At 46.8% G+C, this 19,510-nt stretch overlaps 1 protein-coding gene across 1 annotated transcript; it reads right to left on the bottom strand.

Moving 5' to 3' along the window:
- Positions 1-750: 750 nt before the first annotated feature.
- MYMK (myomaker, myoblast fusion factor) lies at positions 751-12,114 on the bottom strand. Its single transcript, XM_090021854.1, has 5 exons — positions 11,876-12,114; positions 9,143-9,257; positions 6,388-6,536; positions 5,054-5,170; positions 751-2,767 (listed from the first exon to the last, which is right to left on the bottom strand). The coding sequence occupies exons 1-5, from the start codon at positions 12,008-12,010 to the stop codon at positions 2,621-2,623; spliced, it is 663 nt and encodes a 220-aa protein (XP_089877980.1). The 5' UTR covers positions 12,011-12,114; the 3' UTR covers positions 751-2,620.
- Positions 12,115-19,510: the final 7,396 nt, after the last annotated feature.

Below are 19,510 nucleotides of genomic sequence, written 5' to 3'. Positions count from 1 at the left end.
TTTACCCAAGGCCCCCACAACATGTCTGCAGCAAGTCCCAGAGTAAGTGATTTCCAGTGTTGCCATGTGACCCTCCTTTCTCTAAGTATGAACACATGATCCCCCATGGATGGGACATGGGGGCATGGCTTTCTTTCATTTATCATGGTAGTTGGTGAAGTTAACAGTTGACACAGGTACCAATGGGTAAGAGCTGGTAATGTCCCAGTGTTGAATGCTCCTTTGCACTTGGGGTGGGAATGCTTATGGGGTCCAGGTGAAAGCCATCCTCCCCCACAAATAGCCAAGAGATCATCTGGTACTGTCAGGCAGATGTGACTCATGTCATGGGTGATTGAGATGGAGAAGTTCCTCCTCAAATGGCTCACAGGCAAGGAAATCTGACTACTGTATCTAGTAGGGCCTGGTGGGCTTGTGGGCAATCTGCAGGTTGTACCTCAAGGAGCACATGGGCTATTACACTTTGGGGCAGGCTCTCTTCACAGACAGACCTCCAACATGCTGATGCCTTTTGCAAAAAGTGGCCCTGTTCAGTGTATAGATGGATGAAGAGCCCTTTGGAAAATCTTGCCCTCTATGCGCACTTGCTGGATGCACCAAGTCAGGGATGCGTTTCCAGACAGTGGTGTTGAGGGCGAGGTTTCAGCACCAGCTTGTTGCTAGCTCTTGGGTGCATTGGGCTTTATAATTCACTTATTTTTATTGGAGGTCCATTAATTTGCAGCAGTTGCCCCTTGAGCAGGAAGCCGCTCTGATGAATGACCCCCATAGAGTTCTGTTCCAACAGTACCCAGACTTAACGCAAGCTTTCAATGGACATCACTGTATATCAATACTACTTTAATTGTCCATGACACACAGTCTTGGCTTTCTTCCCAGACAGTCTAAATAAATCATACACTTCTACTATAGTAAATAGTCTGTTATAGGGGATGTTATAAGTTTACAGCTCTCCCCCGCCCTTTCAGGAGCTTCATTCTGTGCCTCTAATTTTCCATGTACTTGATGTACCAATGAGCCTTTCTGTGAGCGCACCTGCTTGGACGTGTGATCCAAACAGGTTTGCAAGCACAAAGTGCCTAGTGTTGCACCGGACGCTGAGACAGGGTAGATTTGGCAGTGGGAGGCAGTTCCAAGCTGGGGACCGGATCCTGATGCCCTCATTCAGTCCTCACTTGGGCAAAACTTCCATTGACTCTGCTGAGCAAGTTATCCGAGCGGAGGAGCTAGTGGGAGCTGAGCAGGGATTTCAGGGCTTAGCTTAGCATCCAGGAGAGCTGCGGGGGAACAGCAGGAGGAAACAGGACGGGGGGAGGCATTGCTAGAGATTCTGTGCACAGTTCTCCAGCAGGCGAATAGGGTCACTGGAGGAGTCCTGGCAGTGCGCCTGCCACGACTTGAGAGCCGCAGGTTGGACTAGAAGCATCCTTTTAGGATATGTCCATGCTGTGGCAGCAGTTGCACTGCTGAGTGCTTAAGCTCTGCCCCAGTCCATGCATGTCATCTCTGGTGATGAGGTAGCGAGGGGATGACAGGGCACAAGCTGTTGCTCCTGAGCAGGTCTTGGGCACGGTGCAGAGAGTACCCCCACATAGATGTAAACACACCGTCTATCAGGTTTTTGGTGGTAGCTATGTGGGTCTAAAGACATAGGCAGGCAAGGTTCTCTGAGTAGATGTGATCCCTTTTATTAGACCAACTGAGTAGCTGGAAAATGCCTGAAGAAGAGTGAAAGCTTGCTAAGAACTTTTTTTCCAATTACTCAGTTGCTCCAATAAAAGAGATCGCATCTACTCTACCTCTGGCTTCTATCTTGTGAGGCTATAAGCTCTCCCAGGCAGGGATCATGCCTCATATCTGTCTGCAAGGTCTCCTGTAAATTTGTGGCTCTCTAAATATCTAATAATAAGGACACTGAGGCTATGGTGGTCATTTGACTCTATTCAGCAGTATCAGGTGTATACACAAATCATGGTACTAGAGGTAGGATTGCCCCTTCCATACAAAACCTATCTGTTAAGAAAATACATAAATAAAATATCTCACAAGAATACAAACTCTGTGCTTCAGTGTTAGCTACAGAAAATCCCCATATATACAGGTTTGGTGAGGTTTGCAAAGTGCCACATGAGCACTCATCTCCAAAGAGAAAGAAAATGGAAGAATCCAAGGGAACATAGAATTAGTAGCCTGCAGATGTCACTAGGAAAGGCGATGGCCAGTCGAATATAATGAGTAGCCAATAGATAAGGTCGTATGCCAACCAACAGTTCCCTAAGAAGGGTCGTTGGGGGTTTTTGTTGCTGTTGTGGTCTGTAAATACATAAATACAGAATCAGGGAGAAGGATTTTGGCTGGCTAGTGTGGCCTCTCGTATGAAAGTTGGCTTTTCCAGTGGGCTGGTTTTGTGTCTCAGCCAATTAAAACTCTTAACAACCTGGATTTGGGGGTAGGAGGTGGCAACGTCATGGCAGGAGGGACTCTTCCCAGCTTGGCCCCTTGTTTTTGGTCGCAACCCCCACCAGCATGAAGGCTGTGTGGCATGCATACAGTCCATCTCCACTGCAAATAGGTGCAGGTTGGGATGCAGAAGCGTTGACCAGGCAGGAGGAAGGTCTCGTCACACGCAGCAGCAGAGGGTGGAACAATCCAGCTTGGCAGGGGTCCCAGCGTTCCCTGCTTTCTTGTTCACTTTGGGCAGCAGTAGGACAAAGGACATGGCCAGGGCACAGTGGTAGAAGCTGTGCACATAGGTGTAATCCCAATCCTGCAAACAAAGAGAAGGTCAGGGAAAGGGGTCAAAGTGGACGGTCCCGTGGGCAGCTGGTTTCCTATGAATGCAGTGGAATAGACCTGATGGTTCTCAAGGTGCCTTGCAGTGTTATGTCCCTAAATCCCTTATCCTCGTGCCTGCAGAATTTCAGTTTTTCATACATGCATGAGAGAGGTTTAAGCTTGGGTTCCCTATCATGGGCTCTAATTCGACCTTTTCTTTTCCAGCATTTAGAAGGAAGCATCCTGCTGTTGGAAATTGGATCCGTGCTGCTTAGTTGCATTTGGTCAAATAAGTCGCATGGCAGTGCTTTAGATCCTTGAATAGATGAGCTATACTCCTTGAAGGACCAAGGCAACGCCCATTGCAATCAGAAGGAGGCTTTCCACTGAGCTCAGTGTCATTCTGTCTACCGCGATTCATTCTGTCGGCTGTTTCCCTCTTATTCACAGTGCAACATTGACCTTGTGCACCAGCCGAGAAAAGTGACCAGATCTACTGCTAGACTTCTGGTGTGAATGCCTGTACCAGGAAGACTTTGCATTGCTTCCCTGTTGCTGTATGCATTTGTCTCTGCTGATCCTTGAATGAGCCTGACTCATGCTAGGAAATACCAGTTATACTGGAGCGCTCATAGTGGAAATAAATGGAACTTAGTATAATTTTGCTCTCTTAAAGTTAGCCAGGGCTTGATGCTGTTGCTGCAGCCTCATACCTAGGAAGCGTTGGAAAGAGGGTGTATGCAGAGTTGGGTAGACACTAGTATAGCTGTACCGGAGCAATGAGATTAAGTATTTAGTGACTTGCTTTCAAACCTTCTGATTCACCCGAAATGCCAGGTTTATGGTACCTCGCATCTAAGATAGGATAGCAGCTTTCTACTGGTTTGGAATGCCTGGGGTTAAACTGGGACACTGGAGGATCGCCACAGTCACGATTTATATCTTTGTTTGGATAATCCTAATTGCAAAATCATTCTCATGTTGTGAACATCTTTGCTGGCCACAGTCTTAGCACTATGGAGTTTCATCATCAAGCTGTGTCCAGATGGCATCACAGCTGTGTCCTGCAGTGGTTTGCCCATTAACTGTTTCCTTGAGCAGAAGTTTAAGAAGAGGCGAGTGGTCACAGTGAATGCTGAGCACTGCTGTAGATCTGTCTCCTATCGAGGTGTCTAAATAGGAGCTTAGACCTTTATTGAATCTCTGACCTTCGGAAAGGAATCAGTGATCTGGGTAATCCGCCTACTGCTTTCTTTTTCATGCACTGTGCTCTATGTTGACAGTGCCCGCCAACCATGAAAAGAGATCCTGAGACTTCTGTGCCCCTTTAGCATAAAAAAGAGGGGTTTCCAGCCTTATAAAGCCAACATTGGAAAAGTAAAGTGGATTTAACACAGTCCAATTTTCACATTTTCCAATTCCTGAATGAAGCGCTTCATTAAACTAGACAGGACAAAATAGAAAAACAGGGGAAAAAGATACGTGTGTGTGTGCGGGGAGGTGATGCTAAGTGACATTTTTATGTTCTGCTCTAGCTTGTGATTATTTAATGCTTTGAAACACAATCTGCAGGGATCCCTGTGAAGCTGTCTATTAGCTCCCAATGCACAGAGCAGCAGTAGTGCAAAGGCTCAGCCCACACTCAGCCACCAGCTATGTCAAGAGGGTTATCTCTTTCTTTGCTGGCTGTTAGGAAAGCAGTGCCTTTTGCATAGGAAAAAACTATGGTCTGGTGCCTGGAAGAGAAGGTAGTGGGCTGAACCAGTCCTCACTGGAGTCAATGAAGATGAAGATTCACTCCTGCGGTCTTGGGATCAGACTCCTTGCTGGAACACCCGGGCTCTATTACAGACTCCACTGATGGGCACTTTTGATCTTAAATCACATGTGGCCCAATTTACAAAAGAGGTCACTGGTACTGGGCAAATTGTTTCAAATAATGACAGCCTTGCAGGAAATAAAATGGCGAGCCATCCATAAGCACCTTGCCAACAGAAACAGAGGATAAACTTCATCAAGTAAATTATTCTCTGCTGCTGTGCTGCAGTTGCAATTCATGGATGGCCTTTCCTTCCCTGATCTGTTACTAGTCATCTCCAGTTGTGCGGGTGAAGCTGACTGGCATTTGGACTGGATCATCCCCAGCTCCTACAGGCGGTAAGTTTTAGACAGCCCAGGCTGCATTCAAAGTGGGAATGAAGATGTAGAAAGCTCTCATCCTAGTAGCAGCTTTCCAGTTTGGGAACGATCATTGTAAATTCATTGTGCCAACACGTACCTCAAAAAAGAACCTCAGCATCAGTGCCAGAGCACCGAAGCAGAAGCCAGGGCCAATCTGCTGGGTATAGACGCTCTTGTCGGGGTACAGGCCTTTCTTCTCTTTCATCTTTTGCAGCTGGAAGGGAACAGAAAATACATCAAGTGCACTCTTTGGGTTTTTCAGTCTCTCTGCTCAGCCTCCGAAAGATCCTGTGCAGGCAAAAGTTAAACCAACAAGAACTCATGCTACACAGCCCATGTATCTTGGATAACTAGCAACATGGCATTTTGGCACAAGAATGAGGCACGCCTTAAGTGCATCCGGACACTATGCTGGGGGCGGGGAGTGAAGGGCAGCTTCACACACTCTCTTTGATCGTAAAGGTGTACACTAAATGTTTGCAACCTGGACACGGTCAGAAAGTTTGCTCCCTCGTAAACCTGTTTGCAGCTTTCAGAAGTGGGATCTGGCTTGCAGGAGGCATAGCGTGAGCAGTGGCCTTCACTCGCAGCTGTTTAGGACAATGAAGAACTCTTGCAGAGCTCTGGGCAGTGGTTATTAGTAACACTATTTTACTTGGGGCTTAGACCACAAACTTTCCAGGACAGTTAGACACGCAGTGCTTGTGCTCTTAATCTGTTTTTCCTTCCTTTCTGTAGACATACACATTGACCCTAACATCTCTGTCACTCACTCTATTTAAGAAACCTGATCTGGGGAGCCTTGGGTTTTTGTTGCCTACTCTGTCCTACAAAAGGCAAGTTTTTGAGTGACCCCCAGGAGTCAGAAGGCAAATTTAGGGGCCTTGAAACAGAAGCTGGCTGGTATTTGTTCAGTCTGAATTGCAGCTCTGCTATACCACAGGTTTTTATGAAGATCTTCCATGGACTTTAGGGCACTTTACCAGACCACAGCACCTCTCGGTAGTTGTAAAAACTCCATAAATGTGTTCTTGATGACTAGAAACATAAGAAAGTGAGATTTGCCAGAGTGGCTCAGACTAGTCAAATCTGGCAAGGATCACAAAAGCTATTTATTTGTCTGCCTTCAGGTCTTGTTGCACAAGAAATGCTGTTCAGGGATCATATAGAATATCTCCCCTATTCTTCCTCCGAATCCAGCCCCAGTGTCCTGTATCATAATGCACAGAGCAGACTTAGGAAAGAAAAGTATTTGCCTGTCTTATCCTCCATCTAGTTAAGATGCTTTGTTCAGAAAGCCCCCTTCTGCTCTTTGGTGGGAAGCTAAAGAGAGTACCTTCAGGCTGAAGTGGTATGGAGGTGGTATGTAGACCCCTCTGCACAGAGGGCACTTTCAGCTGGTGAGAACCAGTTGGCTGGTCACATACGTACCCATTTCACTGTTATCACAAGGACGGCAGTCCCGATGGGTCCCGAGTAGACACCGTAGCCCCATCGGTCATGGTAAATCCTTACTGCTATGGTGAGCACTCCAAACATCACAAAGGTCGATCTTTTGGGTTCATCAAACTCAGCCAGAGCTGCATACCAAAAACCAAAGGCAGGGTCAGAACATCGAATCCGCCATCACTTTCATTCATCCCCTGGCACATTGCTAACAAACAGCCCAGAATCATCTTGCTTGGCACAGAGAGCAGCTGGCTACTTCCTTTCTCCTTTTTATCAGTGACTGCCCAAGTTAAGCAGTGGGGAGCTGTTCCCTGATATCGTCTGCCCTGTTGGAACGGTTCAGATTGTGCCAAGTGGCATGGCAATGCATGGAGGAGCAGCTCATGGTGGGTATTTCCCATTAGCTCCATGATGATGTGGCTTAGCTGGGATCTCTAATAGCACTGGCCACAGGCATTGTTTCTACTCAACAAAGTGTTAGTAACAGAAATTACACTTAAACCGGTGTAAGTGGTTGGAAACCAGTTCAAATCTGTAACACGGCAAAAGTTCAGCGCGTATAAACTGCTTTCAAAATAGCCAAAACTGGTTTAAGATAAACCTGGATGGGTCTATGATCAGACTTAACTGATTTAGGTTACATCAGTTTATTGAATGTCTATTCCAGATCTCTTCCAGATTCAAGCCATCTGCTCCAGCAGACCAGTGAGGTGAGCTCAAGCACCCCCTCGGCTTCTGGCCTGGGCCACTCAGGCACGTGGCTACATTTCCAGAATCAATAGTGAATGTCTGTTCACTTGCTTATTGGTTCAATCTACGCAGCTTAGACTAACTTGCGAAGATTGAACTGATTCAGCCTCAGGCTTTTTGATAGTCTGTACTTAGCCTATGAGTTCCTATGGCTCCAAGCGTCTTGTTAATAGTTTTGGCAGAACTTGAACTTCCCTGGTTCTCTGGTACCCTAGAGTCAGGAACAGGCCTGCTGAGCTATCTGTAGGGTGTGTTAAGTGTTCTTTTAGGTCCCTGAAAAGTGTGAGCTATAACTGGAGCCAAGAGCTCAGGTAAATGAGGTCTCCCATATTCAGCTTTTTCAATGCACTTTTGCAGAAGACACAAAGGGATAAACTACTCTTAAAACTGTCCAAGTGATTTAAGGACCTGTGTTTTTATAAAGGAGACTTAGGCACATTGGAGATTGCTTCTCAGTGGAGGTCAAAGGGATTTTGGCTCCATGGTGACTGATTCCTCTTTGAAAATGTAACTTGGGTAACGGTTATGGTACGTTTGAAAATTTAACTCAGAAGTCAAGATTTTTTAAAACTGGATAAGAGACTCTATTCATGCAACTCCTGCTACTTCCAGTGGGACTCAGAGGACTATATTCTCGTAGCTGGCTTTGCAAAAGTGAGCTAAACTCTGTAAATGTTCCAGGGTAGTGGTCATTGGATTAGCTTTCCCACGAGATCTTGGAAGTATGTATTGCTCGCTTTTCCAGGCTGACCGTTGGGACACGATTAAGCCAATTGTCCAGACATCATGGGAACCGTAGCTAGTTCTTATCTCTACCAGTCCTCTGCCCTAATTACCCTACATCACCTCTACATAGGACTTTATATGGCTATTCAAGCCCTATCCATCATCAGCCCAGAATCCTACTGATAGGTTCTGATCACAGCCTGGACTGGGCCTAACTGGCTGCCCAGACAGACACCTGCCTGAAGTTTGGAAGCTACAAGTGACTAGTGCAAGTAAATTATTAGAGGCTTTTGTTTAGCACAGAATGGGGTAATAACTGATAAAAGTTATGGATCCCTGTGGGCTCTGTGCCTTTCCAGCTCACACAGCTGTGTTATGGCTGTCCCAGATTTGCATACTGGGAAATGTGCCCAAGGGTCTGTGCATACACACATGTGCATTCAGTCTTTACAAGCCATGTTTTAAGAGGCTTCCCTGCGTTTTAGCCACCACACCTTCTATGTCCTTGGATTGCATTTTTATAGGGATTTTGGCTAAGGGATAATGTCCGCATTTTAATCTCTGTTGTTTCCCTGTAGGCCAATATTTTAAACATGCTAGTCCTGACATTTTTTTTTTTTTATTAAATTCAATAATAAAGCAATCCAGTGTAGCCAGACTGCAGGCAGCCAAAATGTCTGGATCAAATCTGACCTGCTTTGACATTACTATAATCCAGTGGAGAATGTCATTTGGATCTTATTTGCCTATGTTTTTCTTCAAATCACCACGGAGGACAGTAGAAACACTGTGGTTAGAATAAGAACGAAGCTAAGCCCTTCCTGTGATGGTCTAATTGTAGTCAAACTGAATTAATTTTCCAGTTAACTATTCCATGCTGGTTCTTCCCTGTTTTATGTTGTTGGGTGAGCCAGGCCCCTTCCTTTGTTCAACGCAGCCCAGTCCCTACATACTATGGCACTGCAGGGTCATGTAAGGCAGGGGATTGATTGGCTGAGCCATCTTTCTTTCAAAGGGGACAAAAGAGACCACGGGCACACCAAGGGCTAGCTTTATAACTGGAGTACATGGGTTGATCTCGCTCCCATAGGAAAAAGTCTCAGAGTTGGCTTCAGCAGATGACGAGCCTGTCGGCAAGAGCTTATCTTTCATGACTACAACCCATGAACCCTGATAACGTGGACACGAATGTATCCAGCACCTAAAATACTAAGCCCCAAAGCCTGCAGCATTTTAAGAACTGTTGAAAACTTGTGCTCACCCATCAGTGATACCCAAATGGACAGAGCTGTCCCATAGATGCTGAAATATTCCAGGATATCATATCGCATGAAACACAGCACTGATAAGCCAGGGCCGTCACAGGCATGGTAAATCTATCAGAAAGAGAATACAAAAGAGGAATATAAATGCAAACCTGGCCACATATTCTTGTAATGTCACTATATCTTTGCTCCTTGGTCAGCCCTAATGACTTGGTGCACCCAGGGATGTGACACGAATGACTCCTATTAACTTCAGTTGGTGCTGGCTCAGACTCCAAATCCATTGTCAAGATCAAACAATAAGTCAGTGACCCAGTCAGGAATAGGACCCAAGCGTCTTGGCTCCAGCTGGGTGTGATAAATGGTTTGTGCAAGAAGCACTGGGTGCATCTCCACATGCACTTTAATGTTCGTTAGCCTATTTTAACGCTCATTAAAGCATGACAAAAACCCTGTGATCTTTAGATAATGTGCATTAAAACAGGCTAATGCACATTTTTCTAGTACTTCACAATGGCAGTACTAGATTTAATGCGCATTACCTGAAGCACACTAACTGAATGTGTAGACATGCCCCTTGGCTGCCTCGGGCTTCAAGATTTACCTGTTTTCAGTAGGGAAAATCATTTGCTGAAGCATGTCAGTGAATGAGTCTTGGTCTGTAGTGGATTTGGAAGCAATTCATTGTGGGAACCTGCTGTTGGATGTTAGTAGGTCTGAATGATGATGACCTAGGCCACGTGGTGAGCTTTGTTTCAGGAATTAGAGAATGATGCTTGGCATCATGTTTTTGGTGAGGATGAATTCAAAATTAGTTTCCTTGGGTGAAAATCCCCTTTGGACAAGGGGCCAATGTGTCACTGAGCCCAGGAGCACTTATATGGTACTTAGACCTTTCTCCGGGCTCTGTGGGTAATGTTGACTTCTACCCTCCAGTGCCTTCTGTGGTATGTCCTAAACATTCGCCAGCTTAGCAAATGTTCCAGCCCACAGACTCATTTAGTCAGATATTTGCAAAATGCTCTCATGCGCACAGACTAAATCAAAGGGAATTCACCAGCAAAACCCAAAGCGTAGTCCTGGGATTTCTTGGTAGTGTTTTGCTTAGCCTCTGACAAATACACCCCCCTAATTTGCTTCTGCTAACTCTTGGATGCTTCCTTGTTCCTAATTTGGTTTCTTAACCACTTGGTAACATTGCCCTTAAACATTTCTTGCTGCCGGTTGTCTGGGAGGGCACCGGTATTAAGTTACGATGAGAATTGTGACAACTTCCCTGCTTCGATCTCTTTGCTGTAGCAAGTGATGCTACCGATAGGGCTCATTCCTTTGCCCTGGTGTTGAATTCTGAGAGGACTTGAGATTTGATGTGTGTATTTTGGGGGGGGGGGGGGGGGCATTTTTGGCTCAAGTAGGAGCCCTCGTCTGAGACGGACATCTGCTTTCACTGGTCTGGAGAATTTCTTGCTGGGGGGAGTTGAGTGGGACTATATAGTCCAGGCAAGGGCAGCAGCTGCAACACCACTTTGCTCTTCCCGACATACCCTGACAGCCCTGGTGACTGTCTTCCTTTTTTTAGAATATCAATATTTTGCATCTTCAACCTGTTCGCAATAGGGCTGCTTCACCGCGGGCCAAGATTTCTTTTGACCTGTGAAAGAGTTCCATTAGACCCTACAATGATGTCCAGTGAAATTGTGGACCCCCATGGTAGGCTGGCACTATTTATTAACCAGTCCAGCTGATCTTTGGATACATGCAGGATTGTTTTGTTTCCATGCTGAAAGGCTGCCCTCTATAACCAGGGACGTGGCAGTGCTGTCCACTGGTTAGAGCACTGAGTCTGGACAGCCGGACTGTATTCCCAGCTCTGCCACTGACATGCTTCATCACTACTGTTCCCATTCATGTCCTTACGCTAGCCGCGTGGTGACCAAAAGGAACTGTCTCAATGACTGTAAGAATCCCATCCTGGGTATTATGCGGTGGATCTTTATACTAGTACAGTTAATGATTTTGCAAATGTCTATGAGAAAAAAAAATCAAATTGTAGGTGCGTTTATATGAACGAAAGGATTTTTCTCCTTTGTTATTCTCATGGAAAGGAAAAGCAAATGGGTGGTGAGTCTAAGCAGCTGTATTTTCAAAGCAGTTCTGCAAGACTGGGAGGTTAATAATAACTTTTGTCTGTTTCTGTCCCTCAATCTTTCCACTGGCGATCTGTAGCCATGCCCCTCTCCAGCTTTCATTGCACCTTCGCTCAACAATTGCAAAGTCTACTCCCACCAGTTGCTTTTCGTCTAAAATTACAAAATGTCAAGTTACTCGAAATACAATTTAAAACCAAAACGTACGCTGGTCACATCCCAGCTGGGAAAGAAGCAAGCAAACCACCCGCACCCCCCAAAAGAAAAACTGTCCCTCGGAAACGTGCCCCACACTCCCCACACAGGATAAAGCTACAAACACTGGGACAAGATTGGCACATACTACAGTGAAGAATCCCATTCAGATGGCTTGAGGTAAACCTGCCAAAAAGTGGATACACAGGAAATTATATTATGTATGGTAAAGCAATGCATTTTCCCCCCTTTGGCATTTCATAAGCTTCAATTGCTTTTTAAAAAAAAAAAAAAAAAATCTTGGCCCACAAGAAAATGTCCAAATGGAGACCCTCCAGAGGGATTTCAAAGATGTCATCGACACAAAGTAAGGAAAGGAGCTCTTACCGCAACAAAGAACATGGTGAAAAAATAAACCATGGCTTCCATGTGAAATCTTCGCTTGGCTGCGATGCTGATGGTCGGGAGAAAGACCAGGCTGCTTATCGTGGGGAGAAGGAGTTTAGCCACCAGCGAACCCATGGAGGCAGGGGTGGGGGTCACCCGAATTCAATTCGGAAGAGTCGGACCTTTCAGAAATAAATACAAGAGGACTCGGACGCCGAGCTTGGAGCAGATCAGAGTCGCATGCGGGAGTGTTAGGAAAACAGCTGTGGTGAATGGGCTTTAAAAATTTAAATGCCCTGGGTCATTTTAAGTGATGTCAGCAGATGACAGGTGCCAGCAGCTGAAGGGAAGGTGGCACAGCTGATGGCTTGCCACTGAAATGCTCTGTACAGTCTCTGTTTTCATTCAAGCCCAGGAATCCTTGGGGCCTGCTCGAGCTTGAGGGGACAGATGTCCCACGCAGCCAAGCCAAACCCTCTTGGACATTTCTCCCCGCTGCACTCTCGGCTTTCCGCTTGCAAGAGAGGGGAAACACGGAGCAAAGTGCTGCTCCCTGGGCAGGACTCTCCGTGAAGGAAATGGAGAGCGGGTATGTATTGGAGAGGACTTTGTGCAGGCCTAGGTGGTGACTTGGATTTCATGTCTGCACAAAGGCTGGCAAGGCTCTTTGGGTAGATGTGATGTCTTTTATTAGACCAACTGAGTAGGTGGGAAAAGAAGTTCTTAGCCAGCTTTTGGGTGCAATCGCCCTTCTTCAGGCATGGGGAGTCTCTGCAGAGAAGAAGGGTGATTGTACCTGAAAGCTGGCTAAGAACTTCTTTTCCCAACTACTCAGTTGGTCTAATAAAAGAGGTCACATCTACTCAAAGAACCTGGCCTGTCTGTGTCTTTAACCAACCACCCAGCAGCATGTCTGCACAAGGGAGGCCAGGGGATTAGACTTCTCCTTGCACGGGTCACTTGGACCTTGCACCCAGGTGCTCAGGATTATACAGACTGCATGCTTGCTTGCTGCCCTCCCCCTGCTCTCAGACAGATCCACAGCCGTCCTTCCTCCCCACTTCACTCGCCCCGTAGCTCTGTGCATGCATGCACACGTGCTGCTGGTCCTGGCCAATAGCAAAGGGGACCTGGAGATAGTATTGTGACCGTGAAAGAGGTCGGTGACTCCCACAGCAGCTCTTGATGTAGTGCGAGAGCTGGCTGAATCTTTTAGTTTCCACCAAAAATTGGGCAGGAAAAATATTTTCATTGATTTCTTTTCTTTTTTTTGAGGGGGGGAGAAATTAGTCCTTTTCCATCACTTTTCAAGTGTTGAAACCCAAACGATAGCTGGCTTTTGGTTTTCACTTTAGAAGATGCCAAAACATTTAAAGAAAAATGGAATTTTCTCTCATTTAAAAAAAAAAAAGCAGCTTTCAAGAAGGATGCTAGTGTGACCAAACATGGTACTGATTCATCGCATGTCTAGGGTAGTTGTCAGGGGTTGTTTTGCACAGTCTCTATGCTCGTGTTGCTTGCCTCCGTTTCCTAATGTTTTTGCACATTGTTATATTCTGGAAAGGATGGGTTAACACTGTCCTGAACCGGACCTGGGAATGAAGGTGTGTCTCTGTATATAAATGAACAGGCTCCAGGACCATCATAGACTGATTTGCATGTGAAGGCTCAGCGGAGCACTACTGAACTAAGGCCTCAGTCCCTGGAGATCTGCTTTCTCTGGTGACCAAGAGACATTAAGGAAGGTTGAAAAAAACCATCTCCCAGAAACAGAAAGGAGAGGAAGGTGAGGCTGGGAGAAATTGAGAATCCTCAAAGAAAGACAGCCTGGTCTTCTGACCGAGCAGACCTTTGCCCAAGACTTGGCCAAGGTGCGTTGACCCAAGGACTCTGCCTGCAGTGCCATGGGTAACCAGGAACTGCAGCTTTCTTTGAAGAAGAGCTGCCTGCTTCACCGTGCGTAAGTCTGGGGGCACTCTTTTCCCCTAAAGAGGTAAAGTCCTTTTCAAAGAGCAGAGCTAAAAGGTAGCTTACTGGGGGAGCCAGAGAATAGAAAGCCTGGCTTCAGAGAGCCCAAGGAGCCAGGGGCTCAACCGCTCGCCTGGGTAGGTTTGCCATTGCCAGCTCTGTTTGAATCTATTCCGGGAGGTTTCATCGCATGATGTAATGCCATTAATGACTTTTGTCAGGAAGGCAAATGCATGTAACCATTACATTTTAAAAACCCGCTGGACAACTGTATAAATCAGATTCAACATTTAATAGTGCTTTTAATGAATATCCTATCATTTATCTCCTGGGTGACTCTCAGCAGCCTCCTGGAGATTTCTCTCCGCTTCTTGGAGATTCCCGGGCCATCCTGGAGGGTTGGCAACCCTATGCCTGGAGCTGGCTTCAAGGGGCACTTGGAGAGACCAAATTAAGGCTGGGGGTCATAAGCAAGAGAGCCTTTAGGGAACCCATGACCGCTAGTGCCCAGCAGTAGGCAGTGCAGTTTGCAAGCCATCTTTTGCCCCCGGCTGCATGTAACGTCACAGGGTAACCGGCTGCATTGCAGCATGCCATGTAGTTTCCACTGGAGAATTGTTCCCTTGTAACCAGCTGCCTTAAAAACAGAGAGAGAGATCATGATGCTTTTGCTCAGGCTGAGTAACACTCACCGGTAGCTGGCCCCCGTGTCCTTCAATCTGAATGTGACCTCTGTTCTGCCTGTAGACCAGCAATACGGGAGAGGTTTCAGTGCTGACTTGGGGCTAGCATGTCCTTTTACTCAGCTGGAATGATTCAGTTTCCAGATGTTCAGTGCTTATACAGCTGTGCATCACCCACCTCAAAACATAGGTGCCACGAATGTCCTTTCGCTATTCTGCAACCAGCAGAGCCCTGGGACCGAGGGCCTGCACCCGTGGCAAAACTCCCATTGATTCCCTAGCTAAAGCCCTGCCGGATCCTGGCAGGTAACAGTCCATCGCATCCTCTTGTACGGCCCGTTGCATGCCCTCACCCAGTTCAATCCATCCTGCTTCGGGTAATACCCTAACACGTTGCCTCCTGGGTTGTATAACCTTCCACATATAGCAAACCTGTCTGAAATTATGGAGCCCTTGAAGTCTTCTGAGACTGAGGAATTTCAACAGATCCCAGTGCACTGAGTAAAGCTGTATAAAAGGAGAGCAAATGCCAAGCAAACTCTGTGCTGCTAATCCACTCAGTGGCTTCTCTGTTTTATTATGACATTTTATTATAACTGCTGTTCCCCGCCTGGGTTAATATCTTTTCCTTGGAACCTCATAGAGATTCTCAGCATCTTTTCAGTACAGCTGTTCTTATGAAGCAGGGAATAGGAATGTGATGCTTGAGCAATAGTTCCTGCGGTCATGGGCTCTAGCAGAAGATTGTGGCTTACGATATGAGCGGCTCAGACTGATAGCACAGGCTCATATCTCCTGGGAAGTGGTTCTTGTGATGAGAGTGTTTCACCAAGGTGGAAGGGAGACAGCAGTACAGTTGATGAAAGCCTTTGCCGGTCAGCTCCTGAGGTCAAGCTCTGTTCAGATCCACCCTCAGGGCACAGTTAAACGTGCTGGTGAGTTCATCAACTTCTGGAACAGAGAAGTTCAACACCAGAAGTCATTAGTATACTGGGCCATTTCTGATCATGAAAGGGGCCAAGGATGGGTAGAGGGGATGCAGAGGCAATACAACCTGGGACCGCGTGTTGCGGCACAGACTGGCGTAGCAAAGGTTTCGGTGGCAGAACTACCTGGGGACCCGGGGCTGGGATGGCACGACTGGGGTTTAGCTGGCATAAGGAATTCCTGGCTTTTTTGAGGAGTAAATTTACTACAGACTTTTAAAAAACTTAGTAAATCTGCTCCATCTTTCTGCTTCCAGGAAATAAGGCAAAGCTCTAGTCTCTCCAGAGAAGGTGCATGTTGCTAACCCTAAATGAGCGAGTAAACCTCCCAGCAAGTCCAGCCAAGGAGCTGGAGCCTGAGAGGAGCACTGGGTGAGCACCAGGTACTTGGCTGGATGAAGTTTTCTTTTTCTGTGCTAGATCCTTAATTTTAGTCATTAGCCCGTGGCTAATGATGTATTCGCTTGCAGTGTGGCATTTCCCACTTAAAGATCAGAGCCCTCTGAGGGGGGCTTTCTTGTCCTTTAAGGGGGTTTACTTTAGGGGCGGGCACTTACTTTGGGCAGAGGGCCACTTACTGTGTTTTGGCAAGCCACCGTGGGCTGCATAACAGGCAGCCAGGGGCAGATGAATATTAATTTTCTCAATTTTTAGAGGCCCCGTGGGCCTAATAGAATGACCCGGCGGGGCCGCATCCGACCCGCGGGCTGCATTTTGCCTGCCCCTGCCTTAGACCCTGGTTTGAGTGCTTTTACATCTATCCAAACTCAGAACAGAGCTTAAGCATGGGTCTCAGGGGCTACTTTCCTGATTCAAGGCCTAAATTACTGGCCACAGAAACCACACGGTATCCCTTCTGTTCTTTTTATAATCCCCTCTCTCTGTTCATTCAGCTTTTATCACCACGCGGGCGGTGTGGTGCGAGTTCTCCGGGAAAATGAGCTTCAAACTTGTTTCACGTGAGTGTGTAAGCACCAGAGACACACCTGTCAGCGCCGTTTGTGCAAGTGCAATCTCATGAGTGTTTGCGGGAAGCATATCTATTATCGAACCCCTGGCCAAAGGAGTCTATTTCGCAGCATGAAGAATTGCAGGATTCATTCACCCTTGTAGCCATTGCCCAAACTCGAGCTGGAACCTGCTGGAAAGGAAACCAAGTTGGCCATTGGACACTGCAAGTGCCAGCCATGGAAAGTGTTGTACCGAGCAATAAAAAGCGCTATACTTCTCAGAAGCAAGAAAACATTCCACAGGTGTTTGGACTATTCTTTTCCTTTCTTTCCTTTTCTTCGAAGTTGCAAGCCTTGGGCCTGGTGTTTGGTCTGAAGCCAACGCTGAAGGCATAAATGAGGGAAAACAATTTACCAGGTCACCCATATGTTCCAGCTATTATTGAAAAAGAGACTGTAAAGAAAACTGCAAGATCTGCGAGAGGCAGATGGCTAAGTAATATCAGTAGCTGCTTCTTAAATGACAAACCACTAGAAGACAGAATTGGACGGATGCTGCCTTTTCAAATGGATATGGGGAGAGACCCAAAAAATGCAGGATAATATTCTTCACTTTCTTAAACAAGTAGAAAACTTCAGTGAATGAGGAAGATTTTAGCTCATGCATTTGAATACTCAGGGAAAGACAACTATAGATCAGGGGTTTTTGGGTGCACTTACGCTAGTTAAGGTCAGATGATAAGGTGATGAAAGCGAGCTGGAAGGATAGGCTCTGCTGGAAGGTGATGGGCTCTGCAATAGAACGGTTTGTCATAGGGGCTAATTCCTATGTGGGAAAGGCCTCAATCCAGCCTTAGTCGAAGCCAGTGATTCTGAACTGCAGCACACTGGGGGTGCCTTTCGATCCTTTCCAGGGTACCACACAATGTTAGCACTGTTCGGTGTACCCACATGATTCACAAGATAAACCCAGAGATTTCAAATAGGAAGCCGCTGTATTAGAAACGTTCTGTCCTGTTGCAAACTTTGAGGTTTTTTTTTTGCAACAGAAGAATTGCTCAATTATTTTTCCGTGGTTAAAAAACAAATGAAAATGAAGATTGGCATTTGCTGAGGGGGGCCCTGAGTCTAATGAGAGGTGCCTTGAGCCTAAAAAGGTCAAGAACTGCTATTCTCAGCACTGGAGGCAGCTGCTGCTGCTTTCACCGTGGCAGCAATACAACAGTGGCTGGTGGGTCCCTTCCAAACACGAGCTGTACCTGCAGGAGCCTCCTTCCTGCTCAGTCAATGCAACTTTGTCATGTCGACAACGCCTAAGGGTAGCACCAAGAAATGTATTTAGACCATCCACTGTCAGATATAGACTCTCTTTTACTAGTGTGTGATGCTGCACTCAGCACAACAGGGGCTTGGTCTCATTAAGCGGGGTTTAGACCCCACCATGCTGCAAATCATCCATACTGGCAAAGATAGAACCAGCAAAGGAGCCCTTCTTACATCTAGCATTGGAACGCCCATCCAGGTTGGAGGGATGGGGATCTGAATTTTGGTGTGACCCATTAGATGGAGTTGGACACAGATATATACTTTTACATTTCTCATATGAAATACTATTTGTGTTACCATCGCCTAGTCCTAGAATCACAGAGAGTGAGGGTGGAAGGGAGCTCAGGAGCTCGCATCTGGTCCAACCCCCTGCTCAAAGCAGGACCAGCCCCAACTACATCATCCCAGCCAGGGCTTTGTCTACCTGGGTTTTGAAAACCCCCAAGGATGGAGCTCCCACCACTTCTCTGGGTGACCTGTTCATGTGTTTTACTATTCTCCTAGTGAGAAAATTCTTCCTAATATCCAACCTAAACTTCCTTTGCTGCAACTTGAGCCCATTGCTCCTTGTTCGGTCATCTGCCACCACTGAGAACAGTCCAGCTGCATCTCCTTTTGAACCCCCTTCAGGTAGTTGAAGCCTGCTATTAAGTCTCCTCTTCTCTGAACTAAATAAACCCAGTTCCCCCAGTCGTGTCCCCAGCCCCTGAACCATTTTTGTTGCCCTCCGCTGGACTCTCTAGTCCTGGACTACCTCCTCCCTGTAACGTTTCAGGAGACATGAGTTTTGGAGTCTGGGTCCAGGCACCTCCATAGAAAACCAGGATGTGACCCTCCATTGGACCAGACTGACCCTGAGGCTCAAACTGAATACCTTCAAACCCTGCTGGAGTCAGCAGGGCGGGCTCACAAGAGTAGTGGCCTGGCAGCAATGTGTTTGCTCCTACTGGGGCTTTAGCAGCGTTCCCAGTGTAGCAGAATCGAGCAGCGAAAAGTTGTCTCATTGTCTTGTTTCTCAGCCTTATGAAGCCTGCCAAGAAAATATCCAACATCAGGCTACTTGCTGCAGGCCTCTGTCACACACGTAGGGTGAATAGCTACCCTTTCTCCAGGACACGGTGGTCTTCGCAATAGGAATTACTACGGGCAGTGCCACAGAGAAAGCCGCCAAACTTTCCTCTCCATTAAGCAGCTTGGGCGCTTGGGCTGAGATGCTTTCCCGTAGGGGCTCAAACGTATTTTGATTCCCTGGGCTGTTTTGCTTCATTGACTTCCCCCCCTCCCACCCCGCTCATATTTCTTTCTTGTCTCCCCCCCCCACGGTCAACTAATCAGCGAATTGCTGTTATTTTGCAATATGTATAGATATGTTTGGAATTTCTCTAGACTTTCTTCTGTCTGTGCGAGGCAGTTGCCTGGCTTTCCCGTCTCTCTCCGGGTCCAGCTGTCACATCTGTTTTCTTGGAATTGCGAAGCTTTGGTGTTCCAGCGAAATCGAATCTCCTCCCGTTCCTTGGGGAGCGGAGCACTTGCTCCCTCTTTCTCCCGCTGCTTCTGCTCCCGTGTGTATCGTATCTTCATAAACAAGCCATTGAGGTTTATGGGATTTGCCTAGCCAATCCCAAATATTTTCACAGCGCCCATCAGCCAAGTGGGAGCTTTCTTTCTGGCTCTAGCTTATATTGGAAAGTCGTCTCTCCCTACCTCTCCTTGAAGAGGGTA

The sequence above is a fragment of the Crocodylus siamensis genome, chromosome 11 (genome assembly GCF_052110815.1).
Source record: "Crocodylus siamensis isolate JL-2025a chromosome 11, ASM5211081v1, whole genome shotgun sequence".
Lineage (NCBI taxonomy): Eukaryota > Metazoa > Chordata > Crocodylia > Crocodylidae > Crocodylus > Crocodylus siamensis.
The sequence above is the reverse complement of the archived record's forward strand: the minus strand, read 5'-3'. Positions and strand labels throughout refer to the sequence as shown.